General features: G+C 42.0%; 1 protein-coding gene and 2 long non-coding RNA genes across 4 annotated transcripts in view; 1 reads left to right on the forward strand and 2 right to left on the reverse strand.

Moving 5' to 3' along the window:
- The window catches only part of LOC116686500 (uncharacterized), a 12,698-nt gene extending 8,255 nt beyond the window's left edge, over positions 1-4,443 (reverse strand). The window contains exons 1-2 of the long non-coding RNA XR_004331271.1: positions 4,433-4,443; positions 270-277 (exon numbers count right to left, since the gene is read on the reverse strand). This is a non-coding gene — a long non-coding RNA (uncharacterized LOC116686500). The remainder of the gene's footprint in view (positions 1-269; positions 278-4,432) is intronic.
- The window catches only part of LOC116686501 (uncharacterized), an 8,818-nt gene extending 1,948 nt beyond the window's left edge, over positions 1-6,870 (forward strand). The window contains exons 1-3 of one of the 2 annotated variants that reach the window (XR_004331273.1): positions 529-539; positions 3,235-3,240; positions 6,798-6,870. This is a non-coding gene — a long non-coding RNA (uncharacterized LOC116686501). Of the gene's footprint in view, positions 1-528; positions 540-3,234; positions 3,241-6,797 lie in introns of those variants that run through there. The other variant, XR_004331272.1, reaches the window with a different exon arrangement.
- A 3,868-nt stretch (positions 6,871-10,738) lies between these two features.
- On the reverse strand, positions 10,739-13,327 carry lbx1a (ladybird homeobox 1a). Its single transcript, XM_032511523.1, has 2 exons — positions 12,750-13,327; positions 10,739-11,253 (listed from the first exon to the last, which is right to left on the reverse strand). The coding sequence occupies exons 1-2, from the start codon at positions 13,075-13,077 to the stop codon at positions 10,739-10,741; spliced, it is 843 nt and encodes a 280-aa protein (XP_032367414.1). The 5' UTR covers positions 13,078-13,327.
- Positions 13,328-16,002: the final 2,675 nt, after the last annotated feature.

Consider the following 16,002-nt stretch of genomic DNA (forward strand, 5'->3'; position numbering starts at 1 on the left):
TTGGGCAATTCGGTTGAAAGAAATCCACATTTCTGGTATAAAACACTTAGAAACGGGACCCAAGGACAACACAAGGGTTAATGGTCTTTCATAAATTAATTTTTTGATGCTATAATATTGAATGAAACAACCGCAAGCTGCATAATTATTATCTGAAAATTTAGTCGAAAGACACTTTTCGGATATTTTTTTTTTTTTTCAAAATGGGTCAAATTTGATGTGAGCACAACACAAGGGTTAAGCATTTTTGGAGCGACTGAGCCGCTAACTTTACCTTCTTCTAGCTTAATCTAATAATAATAAATCCTTTATTAGTGCCACAAGGGGAAATTACAATTCATCCAAATGAATCTCAGGTGAGTGAGCGTTCACTTTGAGTCAAGGAAAATACTTAAATAGCTCTTTGTTGCCACCCTGTGACATCACTATGAAATTGTAGCTTGATATATGAATGTATTTTAGATAAGTTCTGATTCTCATCAACGCCTTATAACCATGTGACCACTAATTCAACAGTTTAGTACTAGTTTTAAACCCATGTAGCTCCTGGCTAGGGACGGCTTCATCCTCTCTAGGAATGTACCATGTCAGGCCTGAGTGTAATTTCACACATCAATAAAGAGCATAAATCACCATAATGTGAGAAATTATTTCCAGCTCAGCTGTAATATGATTGAGCCACCACAAGGGGTCAGTAGAGGAATAAGAGCAGGTTCCCTGAGCACTTCGTCTCTGAGCTTGAGAGGACAAAAATCATTTTTAAATTCAAGACCATGCTTTCAACTATACCAAATTGAAATTGACATATGTTTTTAATCTCTTAAATTAGTAACAATTAAGAAAGCTATACCTGATATATAACCATACCTGATATATCTATTTAATTAAGAACACCTGTTGTCCATTACATTAACGAGGTTTTGTACATCTGTCAAATGTCTGTCTGTAAATTTTTATTCACACACGTATTTTTATTTTGTTCACTTCATGGATCTGTTATGTGATGACTGCATGTTTGTAAATGTATCTTTTTAAATAGAGAAAATAAAGATACCATCCCCGCAGGTGTGAAGTATCAGACAGCAGCTGAGCTATCTGGGAATCATGAGCATAATGGGGGACTATATCTTTTATTTTCAGTTCAGTTCTTGGTTCAAACCAACAATTTAGAATCATACCTGCAGGTGCACATAAGCAACTCCTTGTCCTTCCATTCTTACCGCTCAGTCTGGGCCTGACACCTAGAACAGAGGTACATGGGAGGATCAAGCTCTGAAAGGGTTCCCATGTAGGACTAGAGGCCAAATCCACATCTCACTCCCATCTCTTGGTCAGGTGCCTTTTGTTATTGACGCTAAAGGTCTCCCATAGCGTAATAACACGCGTGTAAGAACCAATTAGCGCCCTTAGTATAAATAGGAACCAATCTTTGGTTCCTAAGGTGCAACCCGGAAACACATCCACTTTTTGACCTTGTTGCGACACACACGCACAGCAACACCACATAAGCATACATGAAGGCAGTAATTTGTCTAGACCAGGGGTCTTCAACGTTTTCCAGGCCAAGGACCCCCAAACTGATGGCGAGATGGAGCGGGGACCCCCTAATTATATATATTGTATAAAATTGTGTTATATCAAACTGGTCCTATAGTGCCATGTGTGCATTGATGACTGAAAGACATCTTCTGCCTCCATTTATCTGTTTACTACAGTGTGTTGAATTCAAGTTAATGTGGATTTAAAGACATTTCAATTAGTGGAAAAAATTGCAGGGGGGGATATAAAAAAAAGTCTAATCAACCAAAACTTTCGCGACCCCCATGCAGTACCTCCGCGGACCCCCTAGAGGTCGCGGACCCCCTGTTGAAGACCCCTGGTCTAGACTATTAACTATGGAAATAAATAGAATCAATGGTGTTAATTGCAAATACGACTTGGACTTTCATTGATCAAAAAAGGTCAAATTAATTCAATTACTCTACTGGTGGAAAGGCACCTCGGGGGCTTGAAGCTGGGGCTTAGCCTCTACAACGCGCTGGCTCGGACTATTGGCGTTCCTTTTGAGGCTGCTGGGTTCAGGAAAAGGTCACGGGTGGGCTTACGGTTCCGTGACACGCGGGGATAACGGGACGGTTAAGGACACACGTGGGACACAAACCCTGCTCTCCTGGGTGAAAGTCCTGCGTTTGACCCATCCACACCCCCCCCCCCCAACCATTGTCCCTATGTGGAATTTCCCCCTTACTGTAAATACACTTGCTAAACCCAAGGGGGTCAGCCTCTCCTCTCTAAGCGTAGCTCCCATGGCGCCATCTTAATGCTACCAAGCCATCACCTGCCGTTAGCATCCCATTGACTCCCATTCATTTTGGCGCCACTTTGACAGCAAATAACTATTTGAGCATTGTTTTTCTTAAGAAACACGACAATGTATAAAAGGCTCCATTACCTTGTAGCTCCCGGTATGGCTCCGTAGCACAAATTTTTATAAAAATAGGCTACAGCTCCACTCGGTCTGACTGAGACGCTAAATGAGACTTTTTAGTACCAAACGCTAAAGGCACCTAACCAAGCGTTTCATTTTGACTCATTGGGGGTGCGAATGGGTTGGAAAACCAAATGCCTGTGATAAGGTTAAACACCAGGCAGTTCTTGCACATTTTGCACTTTGTGGGTTTTGTTTGGGTCCAGACTTTGGACTTAAAGGTGGCTGGGGCATCTGTTCTTTTCCTCAATTTTAAAGAAACGTTCCGTCATTCTTGCCTTGAGCGCCACTTCAAGGAGCCATTAAGTAGTGATGCTGGGGGTGCCATGATAGCTCAGCTGGTAGAGCGGGTACCCACGGGTTTACTCCCTTTGCTGCATGTCATTCCCCCTCTCTCCCCTTTCATGTTTTCATATCCTGTCAAATAAAGGCTTAAAAATGTCCAAAACAATAATCTTAAAAAATTAAAATACCGGTATTTGGCTTGAAGAAACAATCACCCGTGAGCAGAAATAAATGTTAAATAGAAGAAATAAAGAATGGAAACTTCATGTTTCATGTTTGCTGTTTCCTTTTTTATTTTGAAAGTTCTCTGGTCTCCCTTGTGTCTTGTTTCACTTCTTGTTGTAGATTTTCCCGCCTGTGTAATTACCTGTCCCGTCCCTAACGTCTTGCACCAGTGTCTCATTGTCTCCCCTGTCTTGGGTATTTTTTCACGTCCCCCCCCCCCCCCCCCCCCCCAGCAGTGCCAGGTTGTCTGCTGTCCTTCGAGCGGTTTTCCTTGTGCCCTGTATTCTGAGTTCCTGTTTTCCCTTGATTTTTGACCCTTGCCTGTTTTTCTGGATTTCCCTTTGCCTGCCATTTTTTTGGACACGGTTTCCTGTGACTTTATTAGCTTGCTAATAAAACCATTCCATGTTTCAACTGGTGACGTCACTCTCCATTTCACACACTTGAGAACCCCTCACTCTTCCCTGAGTTTTCATGCAGATTCCCTCCTGTTACGATGGAATTTGGCTGCGCCCCCAGTGCCTGGGCCCATACCCCGTACGCACGTTTTGACAGCTAGTGGAGTGATATCAAAAAAACCACAGTAAAGAACACAGTCTGAACGTTCAGGAGAAATGGTACAGCCCAATAGGGAGTGAGGGTTTGAAAACATCTCATTGGATTATTTCCTGAATGGTTGGTATGTGATGGAAATACTGCATTTCAATGCATACCATTTTGGATAGGCTAACATATTTTATTAGATTTTTTCAGAACCCCTTCCACCCCAAACTGTTATCTCTATTGGGAGGGTCCAAGACACATCTAAGGGGGTCGGACCCCCCCAATTCAAACACTGCTCTCAACAAGCCTCTAAAGTTATTTGTATATGCTGTGGATGGGATTTATGTCACCACCAGAGTTATGTTGAGTCTCAAATATCACTTAAAAAAATTAAATATCCCATTTAAAGTAAATTTCGAACGGACCAAAAATGTGCGATAAGGACATGAATATTTTAATTGATTGACAGCCTTGATATATACAAAAGGTCAAATGGCCCAATATATTCCATTTGTACTACAACAACATATACTTTATCTTGAATATTACTATCAAAAAGACTGGGCTTCAGTGGGTTTGCCTGCTTTGAATCCCATTTGTTTGCATATGGTTGATTTAAGTAAATTTATAAAATGTGTATACATCTGTCAGATGGAAAATACTAAAGTGAAAAAATGTAATATCAGCAAAAAAAGACCCAGAAGTGTCAAAACGTTGCATTTAGCATTAAATAATGGGAGCATAAAGCAGTGTTGTGGACATTACATTTTTTTACTTTGGTTTTAGACATTAATGTACATACATTTAGTGTTATTATTATTCCGCCTTCTTCTAACCATATTCTACACTGTTTTCCAAAGCATTCATTCACATCATCAGTACACTTTTTACATACACTGTAAATAACTATGAAATCTCAGTTATTTCCTTTAGATTTCACAGTAACACTACTGTATATCATTTTTACAGTAGAATGCTGTGACGTTACATTACAACCTTGTCGCCATGACAAAATCACAGTAGTCTAAGTATTACAGTTGAAATCACAGTAGTCAAAGCATTAAAAAATTCCCAATATAGCCACTAGAGTACTGTAAATAGTACAGTAAACTACTGTTTTTACTTTTTTTTAATCTTATGTTGTGTTGTATTTTACAGTGAAGACATGAAATGCTGTAAATGGAAGTACAGTATTTTTACTATAAAAAGAATTCACAGTAACTTACAGGACAATTGTTGCCAGTAAGTTACTGTAAATTTGATGGTAACTTTGTTACAGTGTACAGGTGACCCCCAAAAGCCCGTACCGTACACACAACACACACACACACACACACACACACACACACACACACACACACAATCGGCACACACTCCAGGTCCCTGACTGCTCTCTGTAAATCCCCGGCTGCTCTGACAGGCCACATTAAGAAGAGCCTGCTCAGCATGAACACATCATAAAAGTGGACATGCAATTTCTGTTTTCACCAAATAGCCAGCCGAGCTCGTTCCGCGCCTGTGATTTTAATACACTCGACAAGCAGCTTAGCAGCCAGGGAGAGAGAGAGCTCAGGCCCCAGGGGCGGAGGGCGAGAGACAAAGTGCATGTGTGGAAACGGAGAGAGAGAGAGAGTTATGCCTTCCAGCACTGCTAAATCCATTTATTCATCTGAATTATCAACTAGAATTTGATTAATATGCAAATTCAGAGTGGGGAGGGAGAACTTCTGGGATAATTCTGTGTGGATAGTAATTAATCACTGGTTAAAGTAAATTAATACATATATCAATTTTGTCAGGGACACGCTTAGTTCAATAGCCCGTAAAATTGAAGTTTGAAGTGTTAAGGGGCTCTACAGGAATGTTATAACTAAAACTTTCAAATCGGCCCTATTTAGTGATCAATCAAGCCGTGCCCTGCAGCAGAGAGCTGCGTCCTGAGACACGGAGACACGGAGACACGGAGACACACTGCTCCTCAGGCAGAGCTGCAGCACACTTCCACGCTCAGAGTGCGGCCCACAATGCACTGCAAAGCCCAGCACAGGAGGACTGGGCAGGACAGCACAGCAAGACAGGACAGGTCAACAACTTACAGCACGGGACAGGACAGGACAAGATAGGACAGCACAACACAGGACAGGACAAGATAGCGCAGGACAGTACAACAGGACTGGGCAAGACAGCACAGCAGGACAGGACCGGTCAACAACGTACAGCACAACAGGACAGCATAGGACAAGACAGGACTGGACAGCACAGCAAGACAGGACAGGTCAACAACGTACAGGACAAGATAGGAAAGGACAAGATAGGACAGGACAGCACAACACAGGACAGGACAGCACAGAACAAGATAGGACAGGACAGCACAACACAACACAGCACAGGACAGGACAGGACAGGACAGCACAACACAACACAGGACAGGACAGCACAGGACTAGACAAGATAGGACAGGACAGCACAGAACAAGATAGGACAGGACAGGACAAGACATGACAGGACAGCAAATGAATGTTTGTAATACTGCTACAGATAATATGAAGCTGCTGCTACTAAGTTATTGTTAGTATTATTATTCATCAGTTGCTTATATTACAACTGCTGCAATACCAGAAATTAGTCCCGAAGACATCCTCAAAAATACCATTGGAAGTTTTAACAAGATATTTTCACATCTTTACAACAAACTTATCAAATTACGACAAGATTTTCTTATTACAATATATATTCATATCACATTATGAAAGGTTTTATGTTTTAATTTACAGTGTTGTAACATGCAACGTTTCACATTGAAATGTGATCATTTATAGAACATAAAGAACATGAAACTCTTGATAAAGTAATAAATAATGTAATTGTTTCAAATTCTTCAAAATCCTTCTTTTGGATGCATACTTAAATTATAACAAGACACAGTTTCTCGTGATAAGTTTGTATGTGTAACCGTATTGAAATTATAATGATGTGCAACAGGTTATCACAACAAACTTTTATGACTGAGTGATATTGATTCTTTCTTTATTTTATTTTTTCAGACGTGGCAGCATCGGGCTTCCGTAGGTGCCGTGACCGGGTCTCGAACTCACGACCTCAGACATCACATCCTCGGTGAGCTAACTGGAGAATGAGCCCCAATAATTCATCATTCATCATTTATATTTCCAAAGAGTGATTGCTCCATAAGTAAAAAAATTGTGGTTTTCAGACGCTAAATTCCCACTGACTGTAATATTAATATGGTAATTAGTCCTTCCAGAAAAATGCGGAGTCTTTTTGTGATTGTTGCAGGTAAAAATCCTTGATTATGCGGCATGTTTTCTAAAAAAAAAATGCAATGGACTATACGGGGTGTTTATACAATTTAATGCAATGAAATTGCGGGGATTGTTCCCGCAATTTCTTGCAAAAAATTGCAAAAAATTGCAAAAATTGCGGTTTGTTGAAAAAGAGACTGTGTTTGTCTTGTCGCTCAATTACGTCACTTCGTGACGTTCCCATGGCAACAGGGGGAAATGGCTGCTCTTGTGTGACGTGAACGCAACATTTTTCAACGTTCTGCTAATTTGTGACTTTTTTTGCAACAAAAGGGCAGGATTGTGAAATCATGCAAGTCCCCCGTTATTTTACGCGGAACTCTACATTTTATGTAGCGAAACTGCGCCCCCGCATAAACATGTGGACTTTGGCTGATTATGCATTGAATTATGCGATTGCATAATCAAATTTTTCTGCAGGGACTGAGTAATATAGAGGCAAGAATTCAAAATATCAACCTGGATAAACCTGGATAAACGGACCTCTGGTCTTAGGTTTTTGAGATAAAAAATTACTTCAAGCACGAGATCAACGTGTTGTCATTTATGATTTATATTGGAGATTTATTAAGTGAGAATTGTTGTTTACAGTAGAATAATTCTTAATCCTGGTCCTGGGTCACATCTGACCCATTTTCAACAAGTTCCTGTGTCACACATTTGGGTTTCCTTTCAACCAAATACTCAAAAAAATAACGTGGATGGCTCACTACAACGCTAAAGGCTCAGTTCACTAATTCATTGAATTTGGGTTTTTTATTAAATATATTTTTTTTGACTAAATAATATTTGAACATTGAAAAAAGTCTCCAAAATTTCGGAAAAAGCTTCAAAAATGCTGCAAAAACCAGCTATGCAAACATCAGTAGAGAGGGATAAACATCTACAAAAACATTGTAAAAAGTGACAACAAATGTGGAAAAAGAGAAATCTCCAATTTTGACCCAGAAAAACCAAAACATGCCACAGGAAGACAACAAAAAGGTTAATTTATGTAAATTTCAAATATGACTGGATCCTTTTATGGAAGCCACCCTGAAGATGCAGTTTTTAGTGTAATTTGAGCAAAAAGTGCAGAGTGGGGTTGTATTTGTTTGACAGTTTTTGAGAAAAACAGAGTGATGGACGTCATAATTCCTCATCACTTGAAGCATAATGGAAATGTCTTATGAATTATGCTTGCATTTGGGTGAATGTTGCGACTTTGCGACTGATTTGGAGTGAATGTAACAGATTTACAACTTAAGACATTTTGCTGTACAACATCCACTTCCCACAACATTTTGGGGAAATTCATGCATGGGAAGGCATATTAAAAATAATATTCAGGAAGACAGAGGGGCTCTAATAACAAAACGTGACGAGCTTAAACTCACAAAAGACTTTAAATGATATGACATCATAATAATGATGACATTACATATTTCACCTGAAGATAACTATATTTGTCATTGTGTTGACAGGCCCCAGATGGTAGCAGCCAGTTGTTTAGAGGTCCACCGGGGGGGGGGGGGGGGGGGAGGGTCGGGGGCGGGGGGGGGGGGGTGGGGGGTCAGGTCCTGTGTTTGACAGGGAGCCATGTCAAACTTCAATTTTCCGGCTGATTGAATAAATGATTCTTCTCTCTCTCTCTCTCTCTCTCTCTCTCTCTCACTCACTCTATCTTCCCCTCTCTCTCTTCCTCTCTCTCTCGCTCTCTCTTTTTTCTCCCTCCTTCTCTTTCCCTCTCTTCCTCGCTCTATCTCTCCCTCTCTCTCACTCACTCACTCTCTCTTCCCCTCTCTCTCTTCCTCTTTCTCTCGCTCTTTTTTTCTCCCTCCTTCTCTCTTTCCCTCTCTTCCTCGCTCCATCTCTCCCTCTCTCTCACTCACTCACGCTCTTTCTCTCACTCTCTCTCTTTCTGTCTCTCTCTTCCCCTCTCTCTCTTTTCCTCTCTCCCACTCCCTCTCTCTCTCTTTCTTTCTCCCTCCCTCTCCCGCTCTCCCTCTCTCTCACTCACTCACTTACTCTCTCTCTCTCTCTTTCTCTTTCTGAAGAAACACGTTGTCCAGCAGTGTGCTCTATGCTTTCTAATAAAAATAGAATGTGTCCATCTAATACTTTATGGAGGAACCATTACTAAGGGAAACATATTTTTTTTCTTTTCCTTATTTATGAACTATGATTTTTGGGGGGTTAGCGCATTCATTTCCCTTCCCTTTTATTATTAATAACTAAGAATGCATTTTAAAACAAAAGCCGACCACTTAGGCCTACATGAATGTGCTTGAAGGGGATTGTAATAGTTATCGTTATTATTCATATTTTTTATATAATTATAAATTATTTATTATGTTATTAGATTTCGTTCATGGAAAATAAAAATCATAAAAATGCTCCTTGAGACTGAGCAATAATAAAAACTGGACCTTGAGCTCTGACTTTTCTAGAAACTAGGAAACATGTTTGCTTTTATATTTAAAGTATTTTTAAGGAAATTACAAAATAATAAGGAAATTCCACATAAAAAAATAGCATCGCTTCATATAGTCACTGATCTTTTTTTTCCCCAAAGATGTATTTGTAGTTTAAGCTGTGGTTGTAATTTTTCATAGAGGCTATGCATTTCTTACACACGTGGCAGATGAAGTGTGTGGCTGAGAGCTCTGACATCTTCAAGTCTATTATCTTATTTATTAAGTCTATTAGTTTTCAAGCCTCCCACATGGGGGGGGGGGGGGGGGGGTCTCCAATGCCCCCACCGGGCCACTGAGCTGCTTTCACATTCATAGCCGTGTTTTAACGCAGCGGGCCGAGTGTGTCTGCAGTGTGTGCGACAGAAAGGGGGCTGCGTCGTTGAATGGACGGGTGAAGTCAATCCATCAAAGTGACTCGTAATTGAGCCGAGCATCTTTAAAGCATATGGCCGGGAAACCCTCTCCCTCTGGCCGCCTTTGTGCGCCCAGACCCGCCGGGCGGTGCGCCACGGAGAACCGCTTGTCTCCATATTGTGCGCTGCTGCTGCAGAGTGGCCCCTGGGGAACACACACACACACACACCACACACACACACACACACACACACACACACACACACACACACACACACACACACACACCAGATTGTGTTTCTCACGGGGAAAAAATACACGCAGGAGGTCAGGAGCCAAATCGCTGTTGTTGCGCCACAATCCTCAAAAACACGCACGCTCTAATGCGGAGAACTGAGCTTTAAAAAGAAATGATGAAAAGTGATTCCTTTCTTATATTTATATATTCCATAGAAATAATGCATAGAAGTCCGTGACATTCTGGATATTTGAAAATGTTTTTTTTATTTTACACTGCCAGTATAGTTTCCATTAGCCTACAATTTGTACAGCTTCCGATTCTGAAGGCACTTCTAGGTTTCACAGAGCATTATAAATATATTAAATGGTCATTTATCACAAGCTATTTGCTACACATGTTCCGTGTGTGATTATCATTTTCAGAACAATTAATAGGATATCAAAAACGCTGAAACCAGTCCGCCCGAAATATTAAAAAAACGGATTTGTAGAAGACTGTTCACCCATTTCAGAATCAAACCAAACATGCGGTGCAATGTGTCAGTGATTGGAGCCAGAAGAAGAAGCACCTGCGTGTCTGCTTCCTTGCCTTTGAATGTCTGAATGTAACGTGTCACGCGCTTTCTGAGCGCGCGCAGAACACAGAGGCCTTTATCTCTCAGCTCAAAGCGCAGAGATGGTTGTTTCTGGATAGTTTGCCGCATGTCCGTGCGTAAAAGGATCCAGTCCTCGTAAAGCCAGATGCCTGCAAACATCGCATTATTTGGCACTTCACACGGTGACCCCCCCAGCCCTCCCCCCACCACCCCCCACCACCCCCACCCCTAGTCATCCACGTCAATCTCCTCCTCTTCATCCTCGGAGCAACACTTGCTGCCCCGCCGTTCTGTGTACGACGACGACGCGGGTGAAGGGGCCATGTGCGCCGCGCTGGGGCCGAGGTCTCGGGGGGACCTGGAGGAGACCGGCTCGGTGTGGCCTGGCGCGGACACAGCCCCCGCGCCCACAACGCCGGCCGCGCACTTCTCCAGCTCGGCCAGTTTGGAGAGCTTCTCCAGGGCCACGGCGCCCGCGACCTTGGCGGACTCCACGTCCGCTTTCATCTCCTCCAGGTCCCGTTTTAGCTTGGCCCGCCGGTTCTGGAACCAGGTGATGACCTGCGCGTTGGTCAGACCAAGATGTTGGGCGATCTGGTCCCGGTCCGCCGGGCTCAGGTATTTCTGGTACAGGAAGCGCTTCTCCAGCTCGTAGATCTGGTGGTTGGTGAACGCCGTGCGGGACTTCCGCCGCTTCTTATTGGGGGTGTTCCTCTGGCCGAAGAGCGCCAGGCCGTCCCGGCCTAAGAGAACAGGGACAAATTAGGTCAGGTAGCCTATTTTGGCCCATGTGGAAAAAATACTCCATAAATATTACGAGTCACCAAAAACGTTGGAGTTGCTCAAATTCTGCTGAGGAAGTTTTTTTTTTCAGCCTATGATCCATTTCCCTGCATGGTAATAAATATTCATTAAAACTAATTCAAACGCAATTTTAAATGGTGAATGGTTTAAAGTATGGGACGCTGCTCCACCAGATATTATTCTATATGTGTGTAAAACCAGACTACCACTGATTTAAATTACAGTTATTTTCGTTATCATGAATAATAAAGTCTGCTCTGCGTTTCTGCATTAATGAGACGTTTCTGAGGGTTCATGAAAGGATTCTTCTGTTTTTCTGAATTAATATATCGATTAGCACAAGGCTGAATACCAACAACACGAGGCTACTGTTTCAAATTCAAAGAATACAGAATACTCTCACAAGAACGTGGCACTGTGGGAGGCACGTATAACAGCTGTCTGTCTGCTTTTATTTTATAATCCAAATATGTCATAATTCAGAATAAAATGCTTTTTATTGTCACTATACACATGTACAACGAGATTAAAATCAACTCCTTGCCAGTGCCAACATGGAAAATATCCTAAATATAGCAACATGGAATATAATAAGTAGCTAGTTTAAAAAAAGGGGCACATTTCTGAGACGCTATATCCATCCATATGTGTGTGTATATATATATATATATATATATATATATATATATATATGTGTATAAATGGTTTGTGCACCCGTTTTTAAACGGTGCAGTATGAATATTGCCCAATAGTGGTGATCATATTCAATGAGTAATGGATATTAAACAGTAAGGGTAATGATATTACAGAGTATACAAATATTGCACATTTCATATTGTATTAATTCTATCTATCTATCTATCTATCTATCTATCTATCTATCTATCTATCTATCTATCTATCTATCTATCTATCTATCTATCTATCTATTTATCTATCTCGTTGATGCAGAAAAACGGAACAATACTCATGAAAATATATCTCTGAAATTCTCAGATAATTATGTCATTAATTCAGAAAACAGAAAAAAAGTGTTTTTTTCCCTTTTTCGAGGGAATGCATTAAGTTTTAATATATCATGTATTCTTAAATTAAACACTTTTATTTTAGTATTACATTACAGCGAAACTGTTATAGGCCGACGTGTATTTATTGTTATTATAATAGCCTAATAAAGCGAATGTTCCGCTATTAGATCAAGTGGCAGGCTTTGATTTAACACACAACAAGGTCCCACATTATTCTGGAATCACGATTTAAAAAAAAATAGCCTACAAGATGTCACGTCCATCTCTCCTTAAAGCACGCGGCCTCCAACTTGAGTATTTATTTATTTATTTATTTGTATACCAGTTTTCTGAAAAATAAATACTGCAAATACTAAAAACAATAGGGTACGTGTATATCGTTCCCATTAAAAAACCAAGTCTCCTACCCTCGGCAGCCTGCAGGACGCTGACCTCCAGGCCCTTGAAGGTTTTGCTGGCCAGCTCCTCCAGCGCGCAGAGCGGGGACGAGTGGCTGAGCAGCGGCCGGCCGGGCAGGCTGTGACCCGCCGGGGGCAGCTTCTCTGCGGGGGACATGATGTGCGCCACCACGCTCTGGGGGCGGCACTTTCTCCCGGACGGCTTACTGAGGATGTCCTCGATGCTGAACGGCGTCAGCGGCTTGTTGGAGTTCGCCGGCGGTGGGAGCTGATCCAGGGGACCGCGCCTCCTCTCCCCGAGCACCGCTGGGCCTTTGGGGTCGTCCTTAGAGTTCATCTCGGCTCGGCTCGGCTCGGCACACCTCACTGTGGTTAATTTAGAAACGATTAAAAGCAGACCAGCAGACAGACTATGGCGAAGTGAAACGGAAAGCTAGTCTGCCCGGGTCACAGGTGTTTCTGCAGCCGCATGTCGGCCGCCGAGCTGCAGGCTGCAGGGACACTTTGGACTCCCGGTCCCTGAACGTCTCCCAGCCACTTTTCCAGGGTGACGCACAACGAGGCACGAAACGAACCCATCCGGTGGATAATGGTGCACACACACAGCAGCGATTGACCACCACAACTTACTGCTGAATGCAATCTCTCTCTCTCTCTCTCTCTCTCTCTCTCTCTCTCTCTCTGTAATTAGAGGGCACTACGGAGGGGAGGAGTCCAATTAGAAAGTAGAGCGGGCCCACTTAACACGTTCCCTCTAAAATTAGATAACTTGTCACAAAGCAAGCAAATGTTGTCTCCGCGTGATATTTTCCTAATTTGCATACGTGGCATAATTGGCACCGCGTGTATGATCACCGGCCGAGCTCGTGCCAAGTTGGATAAACCCTGTCTGCGTCCATCTTCAGGCCAATTACGCTCAGAAACGCAAATGATGACCTCCCATCACGCAGGAATAAAAATATAAAAATGTGTGCGACTGGAAAATCGCATAGCGCACGGTGGTAGAGAGACATCAATCAGCCCGATATCACTGGAGAGAGAGACAGGCAGAGTGACAGAGGAGGGCATCTGAGCACCCCCCCTCCCCTCCAAAAACAATATACTGAGCTGTAACTCAGTAGCAAAGAGCGCAGAAAAACTCAGCCGCTTATGAAAATAACTGCAACATATTTAACGGTTTTCATATTCTTCATTTATAACTTCATAAAACATCCGAATATAGAGACAGTCAAATCTTTCTCCTTAAAACCTTCTGAAGCAGTGTAAAACAGCCCATTTCTTATTTATTTTACATCTAATTTGTTAAAATGTAAACAAAAGTGTGAAATTTGATTTTTGTTTTCAAGGTTGTTTTCCATACTAATAAACGGTTGATGCTCAAACTAAATTGGGAAAAAATATAAATGTAGTCAACATGATAGGGTTATTCATATCTTAGCCCTAGCCCTTATGGTTTATTATTATTATTATTATTATTATTATTATTATTATTATTATTATTATTATTATTATTGCATGTTGGGACATGGAAAAGTGATCCTCAGGAATGAAAAGAAAGTTATAATATTAACAACAATCCCCATAGAGGTTCATGCATTTGTAGAAGTAATCCAAAAGATGGATGGATGAATGGATAGATTGATGGGTAGATGGATGGATGGATGGATAGATAGATGGATGGATGGAGGATAGATACACAGATTGACTGATGGGTAAATTGGTAGATTTATGGGTATACAGACCAGTCTTGATGGTATATAGGTGGACATGGCTGGATGTCTAGATTGGTAGATTGATGGTATAGCTATAGAGAGTGGGTAGCGACATAGCTATAATAGGGGATGATGGATTGGATGATAGATTGGTCATTTGGGTATATAGATAGATGGATATCGCTAGGGAGTGGTGGATGGAAGATTTGGGAATGATGATGGGAGGGGGGGTGATGGCATGGATAGATGGGTAGATTCAGGGTAATGATAATGGATAGTAATAGGTGGATGGAGGTATGGGGATCAGATTTATGGTAATAGTAGGTGTAGGTAGTATAGTGTGGATGATATTGAGGCTGAGTGGGTAATTGTAGATGTATTGGTATACAGACAGATCGTAGTAGAGTAGGTGGACGGATGGATTGGTGAAGATTTATGGGTATATAGATGATGGACAGTATAGGTGGCTGGTATGGATGCTGATGGAGTATGGATGGAGTGGATAGATGGTAGATTTATGGGTCTACTAGATCGGCGATGGCTTCGTTAATCGGTGGCCATCGATAGATTGATTTGTCATTTCATTGGTATATAGCTAGTAGATAGATTAGATGGTATATCAGACTAGATGATGGATCGGGTGCTCTATATACAGATGGCTGGATGATTGAGTAGAGCTCGTCTATCCTTTCGCCCCCCCCCCCCCCCCCCCCCCCTCCCAGCTAAACATTTAGTAGCAGGCCATAAAGGAGATGGCTGATTGATGAGAGGAGTTTCTGGAGGCCATCTGCAGTCACAGCCTCTTGGAGCTCTGACAGAGTCCTCGGACAGTTTTATTTGGTAATTTACTCGTGCTTTGGTCATGCTGTGACATTTGATTACACGCCTTGTCTTGGATCTTTGCAGAGCGGGCCTCCCGCCTGCACCCGAGCCCGTTTTATTCTCCATCAGTGAACTCCACATCCGTGCTGATGGATGTGATGTCTTCATCTGATACCCGCTCCCAAATGGAGAAACCTTCCCTTTTCCACGTAGGTTTTTAATTTCATCTCTGGGATGTGTAAAGGGCCGACCCCGGGGGCTGTGAGCCGCTCGGCTGGAAATACCAACCCCCGGAGCTCCACGGGCCCCGGCGGCCAGAGAGCTGCTTAATCTGGAAAACAAAAAGATATCGGCTTAGCTTTCCCATGTTTCCCTGTAACTGGTAACACTCACAAACAGGAAGACATTTCACACGTCTTGCAATTCAAGCATGCTTGTTGAAATCTCCAAGACCAAACAACCAAAATTCAAAATCTTTAACGCTTAATAAGGGACACAAAAATATGAATGTAGTCATTGTGAGGGACCAAGTGGTTAAGGAAGAGGAGTCACAAGGGAAGTTCAAAAGTAAGGGCTTTTTATTTGCCAAAAATAATCACAACAAATTAAAGAAGGTTTTTGGGCAAATAAACAGACGGTAACTAAAGCTCTGAACATAAGACTCAACAAAATACAACTGACCTGCTGACAAAGAAACAAAGGGGATTCATATATTGGCGGATCGGCCC

Source organism: Etheostoma spectabile, unplaced genomic scaffold (assembly GCF_008692095.1).
Source record: "Etheostoma spectabile isolate EspeVRDwgs_2016 unplaced genomic scaffold, UIUC_Espe_1.0 scaffold379, whole genome shotgun sequence".
NCBI lineage: Eukaryota > Metazoa > Chordata > Actinopteri > Perciformes > Percidae > Etheostoma > Etheostoma spectabile.